The sequence below is a fragment of the Mauremys reevesii genome, linkage group 8, assembly GCF_016161935.1.
Source record: "Mauremys reevesii isolate NIE-2019 linkage group 8, ASM1616193v1, whole genome shotgun sequence".
Lineage (NCBI taxonomy): Eukaryota > Metazoa > Chordata > Testudines > Geoemydidae > Mauremys > Mauremys reevesii.
This window is the reverse complement of record NC_052630.1, coordinates 93,908,116-93,920,648: the sequence shown is the minus strand read 5'-3', so window position 1 is coordinate 93,920,648 and position 12,533 is coordinate 93,908,116. Positions and strand designations below refer to the sequence as shown.

The window sequence follows — 12,533 nt, the reverse complement described above, 5'->3', positions numbered from 1 at the left end:
GGCTTTCATTTAGCTTGTGATCCACAATGGCCCCAAGATCCCTTCCTAGGCAGTCATTTCCCATTTTGTATGTGTGGAACTGAGTGTTTCTTCCTAAGTGGAATACTTTGCATTTGTCCCTGTTGAATATCATCCTATTTACTTCAGACCACTTCTCCAGTTTGTCCAAATCACTTTGAATTTTAATCCTACCCTCTAAAGCACTTGCAACCTCTCCCAGCTTGGTATTGTATGCAAACTTTATATATGTACTCTCTAGACCATTATCTAAATCACTGATAAAGATATTGAACAGAACTGGACCCAGAATTGATCCCTGCAGAACCCCATGCGATATGCCCTTCCAGGTTGACTGTTAACCACTGAGAACTACCAGTTTTCCAAACAGTTATGCTCTCACCTTATAGCTGCTCCATCTGGGTTGTTTTCCTTAATTTATTTATGAGAAAGTCAGAGGAGACAGTATAAAAAGCCTTACTAAAGTAAAGATATATTACATCTGCCACTCCCCACCCCCCATCCACATGGCTTGTTATAATTTTTCCTGGATCAGGAAGCAAATTAACTGGAACTGAAATTTTTTATAGGTAGAAAAATTGCTGTTATGTTATAATTTGCATAAGAACCAAGTGACATTTCTTGTAACCAACAAGTCATTGTTGAAATAACAATGGTTTTGGAGCAGTGGGCAGGTTTGACCATTCTCAGATCCCAATATGCTGTGAGTCTGATCATTATTTTTTCAGTATTAGCTTTGGTTTGGAAGCCTGTTAAATTATTAACAAAAAACAATAAAATGAAACATACACCCAATTAACACTTATAGTGCAGACTTCAATTGACAAAATCAAAAATGTAAGATCTTAAAACATTTAGTACAGTGATTCTCAAACTCTTCAAAATGTGCAGCTCTGCATGTGCAACAAACAAGTTGTTTAATTGAAATTGAACATTCCCTTTCAGTTTTGCTCATATTTTGGATGATTTCTTGTCTCTCTAGTTCAGGAGTTGCAGGTTCAAAGTGACTTTGTCAAAAGATTTTTGATGGAACTGTATTGTACCAAACACTGAGAGATTGCAGTAGGAATTATATAAAGCCAGTGTTAGGTTATAGCAGAATAACCCCGAATGTTTCTTTGGAAATACTAGCCAGTTAGTGGGTGCCAAATTGGAATGGGGAAGGGGAATTAATCACTCTTTAGAAGTAATTTAGAAATGCAGGGATAAAAAAATAACCAAGATAGAGATGGTTTAGTAGTACTTATAGGAAGGGGAACCCCATTTTTTACTCCTCCAACAAATTCAAACTGTGTGCATGCATATATGGAGTAAAGTATTTGTAAATATATAGGTATGTTTTATTACTGGGTCATGGAATTCAGAGTCTTATATAATAGTTTAAAAATAACTTCATGTTTTTTCTTCACTCCATTTTTTTGTGCTGGCACCCACATAGTGTTTTACATGTTCTACAAAAAATAAATTCTGTATCTCTTCTCAGTCTTCCTTTCCTTCATCTTAGCATTGTTTCAGGGGTTTTAATTTTTTCCCATTAATATACAAAAAAAAATAGCCTATCCTAAGGCTCACCATAGCATAGGTAAGAACAACTTGAGCATATATCCAAATTCTAGAATTTTTTCTTAGGGCTGAAATGGGTGTGTCTAACTTTTTATTAGTGCTGCTTTAGACATTATGGGCCTAACTCTCATTTATACCTTGGCTGTTTATACAGATCTAATCATGGAAAGAGATCATAAAGTGAGTGTAATTATAACTTATTTCCACGTAAAGGTCCCTTTAGAAAAGAGGCCTTTGTGTAAATGAGAATCAGGCCCTGTATGTTCAGATTGTTTGTTTGTGTGTTGCTATTACAGCGTGTATGTATTGCCCTGTATGTGTTGTGGTTTTTGTTTTGTTTTTCTGGTCTAACATCTTATTTCACTGATGTAACTCATAAGTTAGTGAACGCTTAATAGTATTAATAGCCATACTGCTGCTACAGTCTATGCAACTTTAATTTTCCATAACTATGTCTAATATAGAATTCACTTCCAAAATAGCAGTGGGGTGGGGAGAAGATGCTTTGTATTGAAAGGAATAGTTAATAGAGACCTGAGAGTTATAATTATCTATAATATTAAGTGGCTTCAATTATTCTTAGTAGTCATGAGAGAGAAGCTCAAGTGGTTTGTATTATCATTAGTATGGCAAAGGGATGTTCACCTTATTCATAATCTTCCTTGTGGATATGCATTTTTATTGATGCAATCCCTGTAGCATAAATACATATCCTCCATTGGGGAGGGGGAGGAGTGTGAATTACAAGTGTTAACTAATATTTGTACATATTGGATGCCTTTTTAATATTTCAAAGGCATCACCGAATTAGTATGTTCTTCAGTCTGCTGTGTCATGGAATACTGTATTTTCAAATATTAAAAAGTTAGCTTACTCAAATTAACAAAAATATATTTATAAGTGCCCAGGAGAAACTGAACTTCTGTCGTCTAACACTACTACTTCCACAGTAGTCCTCAAACTTAGATTTTCTGAATTGTGTCCCCAGAAAGAGAGCCTTTATTCCCTTCATATTAGGGAAACCACAGTATTTTCCATTGAGATAAGAATGGAAATAATACCTGCAGCAACAGTCAGGAGGAAGCTATCTTTAGAGCAGGCTTGTGTCATGGACACCAGTGTCAGTGTCTTAGATATTTAAGTGCCTGGAACGATAGTGTATAGGTAGATTCTTAACATACTAAAGCAGTTGCTTCTCTTGAATTTCCTTTAGCATTGTACTTTATATCAGAGGGGGCATGTGGGCAAATTATGCTTTTACATAGGGCAGGTCTACACTAAGGGCGGGGGTTGAACTAGGGTACGCAAGTTCAGCTACGTGAATAGCGTAGCTGAACTCAAAGTACCCTAGTTCGAACTACTTACCCGTCCAGACGCCACGGGAACGAAGTCCGTGGCTCCAAGGTCGACTCCGCCACTGCTGTTTGCAGTGGTGGAGTACCGGAGTCGACCGGAGCGCGCGGGGAGTTCAAACTATCGCGTCTAGATTAGACGCAATAATTCGAACTCCGAGAAGTCGAACTCACTGCGTCGACCCAGCAGGTAAGTATAGACTAGCCCATAGAGTTACTTTAGACTTACACCAGAATAACAGCAGAATTTGACTATTATTTTGTAACATGACAAATACATCCATCTAATGCACTGATGTGCCTTTATGATGTCCAGGCATTACTTATGCCTCTGTCCTCCCATTGTCTCAGTGGGACAGCTCATGTGTCTAAAGTTAAGCATGAGTGTGTTTACCTCACACTGAAGTCAAGCGCTCAGGATCACGCCCATAGTCAGTAACCTACTTTCCTACTTATGTTGACAGGAAACTATTTTTCCCCTCTGTTCAGTATGTACACTTCTTATAATGTCTTTTAAAATGCTTTCTCTAGCAAAACTTATAAAACTTAACTCCTGTGATCCCAAAGTTGTATGTCCTTGAGACAGTAAGTACCTAAGGAAATAGCTCTTAGCCAAGCCTTTGAGTGCTTCTACTACCCTTTATAAGCAAAGGAGAAAAAAAGTCTCGGATATCTAGAGGAGCTATTTTATCCTCTCAAGTTCTAGTAGATAGTATTGCAGGTCTGGAATAACTCTGGCAGATGAGATTGATCACCATATTCATGCCATCTATCTCAGTTTTTTGAAAATTATCGTCAAGAGATTTATTTAGAATATATGGAAGTTGCAATCTTAAAATCTTATTTGGTCTCCCACAGACCCAGGGGAAGATGCAGATATATTCTGCATTATAGAATGTTGAATGGCTGCCTCTGGGGAAGAAATCCTTATTTAAGATATTCTGTACAGTATCTCCTACTTAATGTTGTAGTTATGTCCCTGAAAAATGCAACTTTAAATGAAACAATGTTAAATGAATCCAATTGTCCCATAAGATTTAATGTAAATGCGGGGGGTTAGGTTCCAAGGAATTTTTGGTGGGCAGACAAAAGGCATTATACTATATACTGTACAGTACTGTACTGTGGTTGGGAAGTGCCCCTGGCTTACCCCATACAGGCACAGCCCGCTGCAGGCAAGGACGCTAGGAAGCACTTTTGCAGCAGCAGTGGCAGCTTTCCCAGAGAATAGGCTCAGATTTTGCCAGGGATGCCCCAGGCCTGCCTCTTCCTGTCCCCATTCTACTTCCTGTCCCCGCTCAACAGCTGTTTGGCAGCACTTAGGACTTTCTGGGAGGAAGGGGGAGGAGTGGAGATGCTGCGCTTCCCCGCTCCTGCCCCTCCCTCCCAGAAAGTCCTAAGCACGAAGTGCTGGGAGGGCAGTGGAGGAGCAGGGAATCCCTGCATCTCCACTCCTCCCCCTCCCTTCCAGAAAGTCCTAAACGGCCCGTATCTCCACTCCTCCCCCTCCCTCCCAGAAAATCCTAAGTGCCACTAAATGGCGGTGCTTAGGATTTTCTGGGAGGGAGGGGAAGGAGCGGAGACACAGGGCTTCCTCGCTCCTGCCCCTTCCTTCAGAAAGTCCTAAGGGGAAGCAGTGGGAGGGAGGGGGAGGAGGCGGAGAAGCGGAACTTGTGCAATGCTCCCTTATAAAGTCACTGCTCTTCCACAGAATCTTACAGCAGGCAGCCAAACAACGTTATAAGGGAGCACTGCAGAACTTTAAACAAGCATGTTCCCTAATTGTTTCAATGTTACATCCCTGCTCAATGTTAAATGAGGAGTTACTGTACTTATAGTTTCAGCCATTTAGAACTGGGAAACATTCTTAGTGTTGACTTCCTCTCCATGAGTGGCTGAATAATGTTAGTTTGGGCCATAATCTTTTCTTTTGTCCCACTTGTAAAAAATCTGTAAACATTTCTATTCAAAATCTCTTTGGAGGCTAAACCTGTAGAACCTGTCTTCATAGCTTATTTAGCTGTGGTAGAAGCTGGAGAGCCTCCAGCCTGGATCCTCAGGCAGAAATTCAGTTTTTTCCCCCCTTCATCTAAGCATAGAAACCTATCTGATAACTGTATATGTGTATGGTCCTACTTTAAAATGTTTAGCTATTTGGTGACAGAACATGCAATATCTTAGGAGAAATAAGAATGATGTCGTAAGATGTGTAATACACCCTTCAAAGCATATGCAATGCACCAGCCTAATAGTTGTGCTTCTAAGGCAGAAAGTGTTTGCCCCACCCAATGGGGTGGAGAGCAAAGATGATTTAAGCTGGATTCTGGGCTGTACTGGGTGCTGAAATGGGCCCCAGCACCAGTTAGAGCTGATCCTGCATGCTCTGTTTTGCAGCAGCCTGTCAGAGATTGCCTATGGACTGCAGTGCTTGTGGCAGCCCTACACTGCACTGGGGGAATCATGCCCCGGTCCTTTGCAGTGCCTTTGACTTCTGTAGGCTATGGGGTAAGGGATAGAATTTTCCTGGGATATATTTCTCTTCACAGTGTCAGTTTAGCCAAGTTCATGTCACTTTTCTATAAATGATTCTGCTGCAAGTAATGGATCCTGCTTCCACAGAAGTCAGTTGCAAACCCCCATTGTCTTCAGAGGTCCAAAATCAGCCTGTAAATCTATGAAAACTGCTCAGACCCGTATAATATTAAAAAAAAAACAAAAAACCACCCTTGCTATTTGCTTTCATATTGCCATTACCAGCAGTGAAGAGTTTAAAAACACACTGCAGAAGTACCAAGTATGAGAGGGGTAGCCGTGTTAGTCTGTATCTACAAAAATAGCAAGGAGTCTGGTGGCACCTTAAAGACTAACAGAAGTAGGCTCCTTGCTAGACTGCTCTTAAACCAAACTAAACTTATATTAGCATACAGGGTTCAAAAAAGAACTAGATAAGTTCATGGAGAATAGGTCCATCAATGGCTATTAGCCAGGATGGGTAGGGGTGGTGTCCCAAGCCTCTGTTTGCCGGAAGCTAGGAATGGGCGACAGGGAATGGATCACTTGGGGATTACCTGTTCTGTTCATTCCCTCTGAAAGCCCCTGGCATTGGCCACTGTCAGAAGACAGGATACTGGGCTAGATGGACTTTTGGTCTGACTCAGTATGACCGTTTTTATGTTCTTATATTTTGTGCTGCTCCTGGTGGAGCATAACAGAACACTGTCCCTTACCCTGGGCTCATGACTTTGCAATGATTGAGCCCTTAGATTGTAAACTCTTAGGGGCAGGGATTATCTGTCACTATGTATGTGTGTAGCATTTAGCACAATGGGACTTTGATTCTAATTGGAGCCTGTAGGAGCTACAGTAATATAAACAGTAATTTCATACAAAAATAAAAGATGCCTAATTAGGTTGCAAACTCAAAATGGAGGTGTTAGAGCTTCTTAAAAGGTTTCAAGACATTTTTATAATGGAAGGTGTTAGGAGGAGATGGAAGTGTTAGGCAACCTATCAGCTCCTATAATACCAGTTTTTGTAGGAGAGATGAAGATTGGTAGATGGAATATGGGGCTGTGATGTTTAATTTTATTTTTGTTCACATATTTCTATGTTAAGAATATAGTTACTGTGAATCCAGCCATGAGAGACGAAATGGGAAAAGCTTCTTTATATACAACCATTAGGAAATTCAAATGTTCGTTGTCTGTTATGTACCTTTCTCCTGGTCTTCTATTCCAGCTCTTTTGTAAAAGCTTCAAAGTACTATTATATGTTAAAGAAGGGTTTCATGAATTTTAGTGTTATGTTTGATATGCAGTTCAAAATGTAAGGATGACTTCAGAGTTTCCCATTTTCCAAGCAAGTATATTTCCAATATGCAACACTTGCACACTCTAAGAATATGAAAACAGCTAAGAATGATTGAAGAATGTGGTAACTGTTCTGTAGCCATACTTTTTTTTTTCCACCCAAAAGCACACATCTCCATCTGTTTTTATATAACGTTTTTCCCAATAATCTTAAAGGTCTTAAGGGAGGTGGATGTTTATATTTAACATACACATTATGAATGATTGAATTGGGATTGTTTGAAATTAGAATATTTCTCTTTTTATTATTTTTAAGCAAATTTTTGATGAGGGTTTTAAACATCCAAAATGGAAGCTTTGTCACCTAATTTAAGAAACAAGTAAATGTTACACCAGTCTCTCAAATTGATGTTAATTCACAAGTTTAGTTTACAACGAGAGATAGGAATACCACTACTATGGAAAAACGCTAGGTCAGCATATTTGAACATTTTAAGCCAATATTGGTAATTGCCTTTCTGTCAAAGTATTGAGCAGGAATAGTTTATTGGCTTAGTTTACAAATTTATTCAGTTTGTGGAAGGGATTTTGATGTTCCAGGCTACTTAAAATAAAGAGGCATCTTACTAAAGAGTCATACTAAGGAAAAATAGAGAATTGCATCTAATTCCCTGTCTCTTTCTATGTTGAACTGGAAACATATTGTTTGCCTTTCTTTAGTTGCAGACATTTAATACTTCTGGACCCTGCAAAGATGTTCAAGACTTGACAAATGGTGTTGCAATGGCACAAGTACTTCATCAAATGTAAGTTGACAGTTAAGTTAAAAAAGTATGTATCAAATTACTCTACATTCTTATTTAGGTTTCATACTTTTTTTCCCCAAAGTACCAGATTTGCGGAATAACAATGTATATCTTCCTAGAAAATGTTACATATCTCAGCTTGTATGATACCGGTGTTTATAACTGAGCGAAAAAGATGCCTTTACTATGGGGTTGATACTGACTGAATATCAACAACATGATAGAGTGGATGGTTTGGAGTAATTTCTCCACCCTCTTCTCCTCAGAGCTTTGGTTTTGTTTTTTTTAGTATAAGCATAGTTGAAGCACAGATTTTCCCTTATATCCTATAGATTATTCGGAACTAATTTGCTATGGAAATTTGATTTATTACAGAATATGTCTGCAGTATTGTTGTAGTTGAATTGGTCTCAGGATAAGAGAGAGACAAGATGGGTGAGTTAATATCTTTTATTGGCCAAGTTTCTGTTGGTGAAAGAGACGAGCTCTTCTTCAGCTCTTCTCTGTTCCACAGAACTCCTTTTCAGGAGTTTGAAAGCATGTCTTTTTCACCAACAGAAGTTGGTCCAATAAAAGATACGCACCCATCTTGTCTCCTTATTACAGAATAGTCTAATGGGAAAATGTTTTGGGAGCATACATCTAATCTTTGGTGTGTCTTGTTCATGGTGGAAAAAATGATCTGGAATACAAACATTAGGATCATCACTGTTCTCTTTTCTGAATTGTTTTTGTTTTTTCAGTTAGTTAATTGGGATAAATTATCCCATGAATACTGCTATTGGGAATTTAGGAACTAGATGCAGGTCAGAATGTGCAAGGAGTACAAGATCATAAGTTCTCTTTGACACCATTTTCATGGATATCAGTGCTTGAGTTCTTGCTCTACTTTCCTTTTAGAAAGAGGAACTGGAAATTCAACCTACATGTCTTTGTGTAATACTGCTATTGGGTCTTGACCATTATGTTTTAAGGGTAATTTGGGAGCTTTTATAGTTCAAATAGTGAAGCTGTCATGGGAAAACCCCTATTTAAAAAATGGGAGGGATATTGAAAATATTTTTCTGTCCTGCTAAGATTTCAACAGTGAATTGGGGTTGGAGTGGCAGAGTGGAGTTAAACACTAGTGGACATGTCACTTTGGTGGCATGCCCACTGTTTGAAACTGCAGTCAGCTCAGACACAAGATCAGAACATCTTACTGTCACTGAAATAGTGTTATGCCTCTTTACTGCTGGCTCAGATAAGAAAAGAAGGGTTTAATGCGGGGCCATATACTGTTTAAAAACACAGCTTTGATGATTAGCAATTTGATAAGTGTAAGCAGGTACTTTTCCCAGCATGCTCCAAAACATAGTATGCACATGTTATATAAGGGCAAAGATAACCACCTTCTTAGGGTTTGGCTATAACAAAATGATTCAATGTGAAGTTACACAACTTTAAGCCCAAAATTACTCCTTGGGTTTGGCTGCTCTTAGGGTTGCTCCCTGAGGACTGTTTTGCCTAGATCCTCTGACCAAAGGGGCAGCACCCACCTCTGTATCTGAGCTGGGTTAACAAACTGCACCTACCACAGTCAGCAGAGATTAATTAGCATCTTCCTGCAGTAATTACATCCTTGCAGTTTGACAACGAACTATTGATAACTGCTGTTTGAGTGCGGTCTCTCAACCAGTTCTTCACCCACTTTATAGTAGTTTCATCTCAACCACATTTCCCTAGTTTGTTTATGAGAACGACTTGTGAGACTGTGGACAAGAGCCTTATTAAAATCAAGATGTAGCATATATCCTGTTTCCCCCTCTACACTAGGCCGGAGACCCTGTCAAAGAAAGAATTTAGGTTGGTTTGGCATGATTTGTTCTTGACAAACCCATGCTGGCTATTCCTTATAACACTGTTATCCTCTACGTGCTTACAAATTGATTGTTTAATAACTTGTTCCAATATTGTTAAAAGGTTCCATTGGTAAACTAATAGCATGCATATGGACTGGTCCTTTAAAGTCTCTAAATGTCTCTTAATGCAAGCAAGATCCATTCAGTGGGACAACATTATATTAGTGGCTCTGAAAAGAAATACAAAAAGTTATGTAAAATGACAATCTAGAACAAAACTTTTTTTCTTTCCTAATTCTTTGGACTAATTAAATTGTTATAGCATAAGTGTATAAATATGTTAACTCTAACTGTAATTGCTGTAGCTGGCTTTTGTCAGTTCAGATTCTTTTAAACTGTTTATTCTAAACATAAACATGATTTTTTTTGGTCTGGTACAAAGCATAAAAACTAGGCACAGTAAAGAAATATTTTAGATATTTATGTTTTAATTTTAATTCACTATATCAGGGGCAGCCAACCTGAGCCTGAGAAGGAGCCAGAATTTACCAATGTACATTGCCAAAGAGCCACAGTATTATGTAATAAATTATATACGTGTGTGTGTGCGCATGCACGCACAATCATTATATAATTTGATAGTGTGTATTATGCATTTATAATGTATAGTTAATGATAATAACAACTTGTCTTAGTGTTTTACTTAGTTGGACTTCTGGCAATCTTTGCTTTCAACAATTCCCTTGAAGTTTGGTTTATGTTCAGTTGTGCTCACACACAGCAGTTCTCTTAAGTGGCTGTCTGTCAGAACGGATCGGTGCTTGGATTTCACATGTTTGAGTGTTGAGAAAGTAGACTCACAAAGATAGGTCAAGGCAAACATCGAGATTAATTTTAGGGATGCACCTCTGATGTTGGAGTATTTATCCTTTGGCACAGATTTCCAGAAAGTAAGGGTCCCCTCTGTCTTCTGAACAAATTTGAATCTGTCATCTTTCAAAAGTTCTATTATTTCCATCTGGGATGTTGCTTCGTCAGTAACTAAAGGGGGCTTCAGACAATCGGCTTCAGCACTAAAAGGGTCAATCAGAAATCTGATTTGAGGTCTTTTCTGCCGCAAATCTTGGACTCTTTCCTCAAAACTGTCCTGAAGATCTTTAATCCTGCTCGCATATCTAGTTGTGCTCTGTTTTAGGGGTTCTGCTTCATCTTCTTTTGATCTGTCTGGAAGTTGTGACATTGAGGGAAAGTGTGTCAGCTCTCCCTCAAGCATTTGTCTGTGAAACAACTGCAGTTTGTTCATGAACGCAAATACACTTTGCACTAGATCAGACAGCAACTGGAATTTTCCTTGTAAGTCCACATTTACTTTATCCAAATGCAGCAGCATGTCTTCAAGAAATGCCAAGTCTAGAATCCACCCAGGATCTGTAAGCTCAGGGTGTATTGTTTGCTTCTCCTCCATAAACAATTTTACTGGTTCTAGGAGCTTGAAAAAACAGGAAATAACTTTACCTCTCAAGAGCCATCAGACTGTGCAGTGAAATGGCAAATCAGCAGGGAAGTTGTCTTCATCCAGTTCTTTGACTAGATTTTGAAATTGTCTGTGATTGAGTGCATTTGAGCAAATGAAATTCACAATGTGCAAGACTGGTTTTATGACATGATCAAATTTGAGATTTTTAGTTACCAGTTTCTCCCGATGAATAATACAGTGAAATGTCCAAAATTTGGGAAAGCTCTCGTCAGACTTACAAAGCCCTACTAATCCGTTCACAGATCCCCCACATGGATGGAGCCCTATCGCTTCTGTAAAGGGAAGTGGTGTTTCGCAACTAGCAACATCAATACCTCCTTTAGATCTCGTCCAAGAGTTCAGCCCTTTAGTGGGACGATATCCAGGAGTTCTTCCCTTACGACGCAGTCGTCAGACACAGTCCAGACAAATACTGATAATTGAGGTTTATCCTGTACATCGCTCGACTCATCCAAAGCAATGCTCAAATACTCACACTGCTGAAGTTGCAAGTGCAGTAGCCATTCAATGTCACTGTTCAATTCGGAGATTCTGGTTTCTGTTGTGTGGCGTGAAAGCTACAGACCAGAAATTTTCTTCTTTAGAGGCTCGTTCTCTGGTGACCCCAATGGAAATCGCATCCGTGAGGCACTTTTTCATAAACTCGCCTTCAGAGTAGGGCTTTTTTGCACGGGCTATGTGCTAGGCCATATAATAGGGGGCTAACGTTACAGTCTGCAATCGGTTGGCAAATCGGGCGAAGAATTGGGCTTCTACATCTGTTTGTTTTTTCAAAATTTTCAGTTTTAAAGTGCGGAGTTTAGAACCTTGTGGGAATTCTTGATCCACATGTGCATGGCTAGAAGCAAAATGACGCTGCACGTTTGAAGATTTGAACTGAGAGACACATGTCTGGCAAAAAAGACACACGGCCTTACCATTACGTTCAATGAAAAAGTACTTATGCTCCCACTCCTGTAGGAAGCCTCGATTTTCATCTGTGTATTTTCTTTTCCGTTTGCACTGCCTTCTATTGTTAGATGGTGTAAGAAAAATTTTGATTAAAAATTTCCACACTGTACTTTATTGAAGGAGACCAGGCTCCAGCCAAGGGTTTCTGGACACCCGGCTCTGCCCCAGGCCCCACCTCCCACTCCACCCCTTTCACCAAGTCCCCACCCCCAACCCTGCCCCTTCCTACCGCATTCCGCCCCTCTCCCAGTGAGATGTGTCCTTGCTCCTCCCCGCTCCCTCCCAGAGCCTCCTGGTGCAAAACAGGGGCAGCAGGCAAGGAGACAGAGGAGAAGGTAACAGGGGGAAGGCTGAGCACCGGGTCCTCATTCTTCCCTCCCCCAGCACTTCCCGCCACAGTCAGCTGTTTCATGGCATTGAGGTGGCTCAGGGAGGGAGAGGGAGGAGTGAGGACACTCACCCAGCCCCCCTCCCACCCTCCCAGAGCAGCCTCAACGCCATGAAACAGCTGATCATGTTGGGAGGTGCTGGGGGAAGGAGGGGAGCTGGGCGTTCCTCCCCCTCCCTCCCAGAGCCGCAACGCCACGAAACAGCTGATCGTGGTGGCGGGTGAGCGGGAGGGGCAGGTGCTGATGAGGGGAGGTGTTGGCAGGTGG

The 12,533-nt window shown here is 40.2% G+C and overlaps 1 protein-coding gene across 5 annotated transcripts in view; it reads left to right on the top strand.

Moving 5' to 3' along the window:
* The window catches only part of HOOK1 (hook microtubule tethering protein 1), a 75,254-nt gene that overhangs the window by 30,457 nt on the left and 32,264 nt on the right, over nucleotides 1-12,533 (top strand). For all 5 annotated transcript variants that reach the window (XR_005584122.1, XM_039486500.1, XM_039486498.1 and 2 more), the window contains one exon: nucleotides 7,463-7,548. Coding sequence is in view for 4 of the 5 variants with exons in the window: in XM_039486498.1 (XP_039342432.1) it covers nucleotides 7,463-7,548 (86 nt within the window). In the remaining variant the exon portion in view is untranslated. The remainder of the gene's footprint in view (nucleotides 1-7,462; nucleotides 7,549-12,533) is intronic.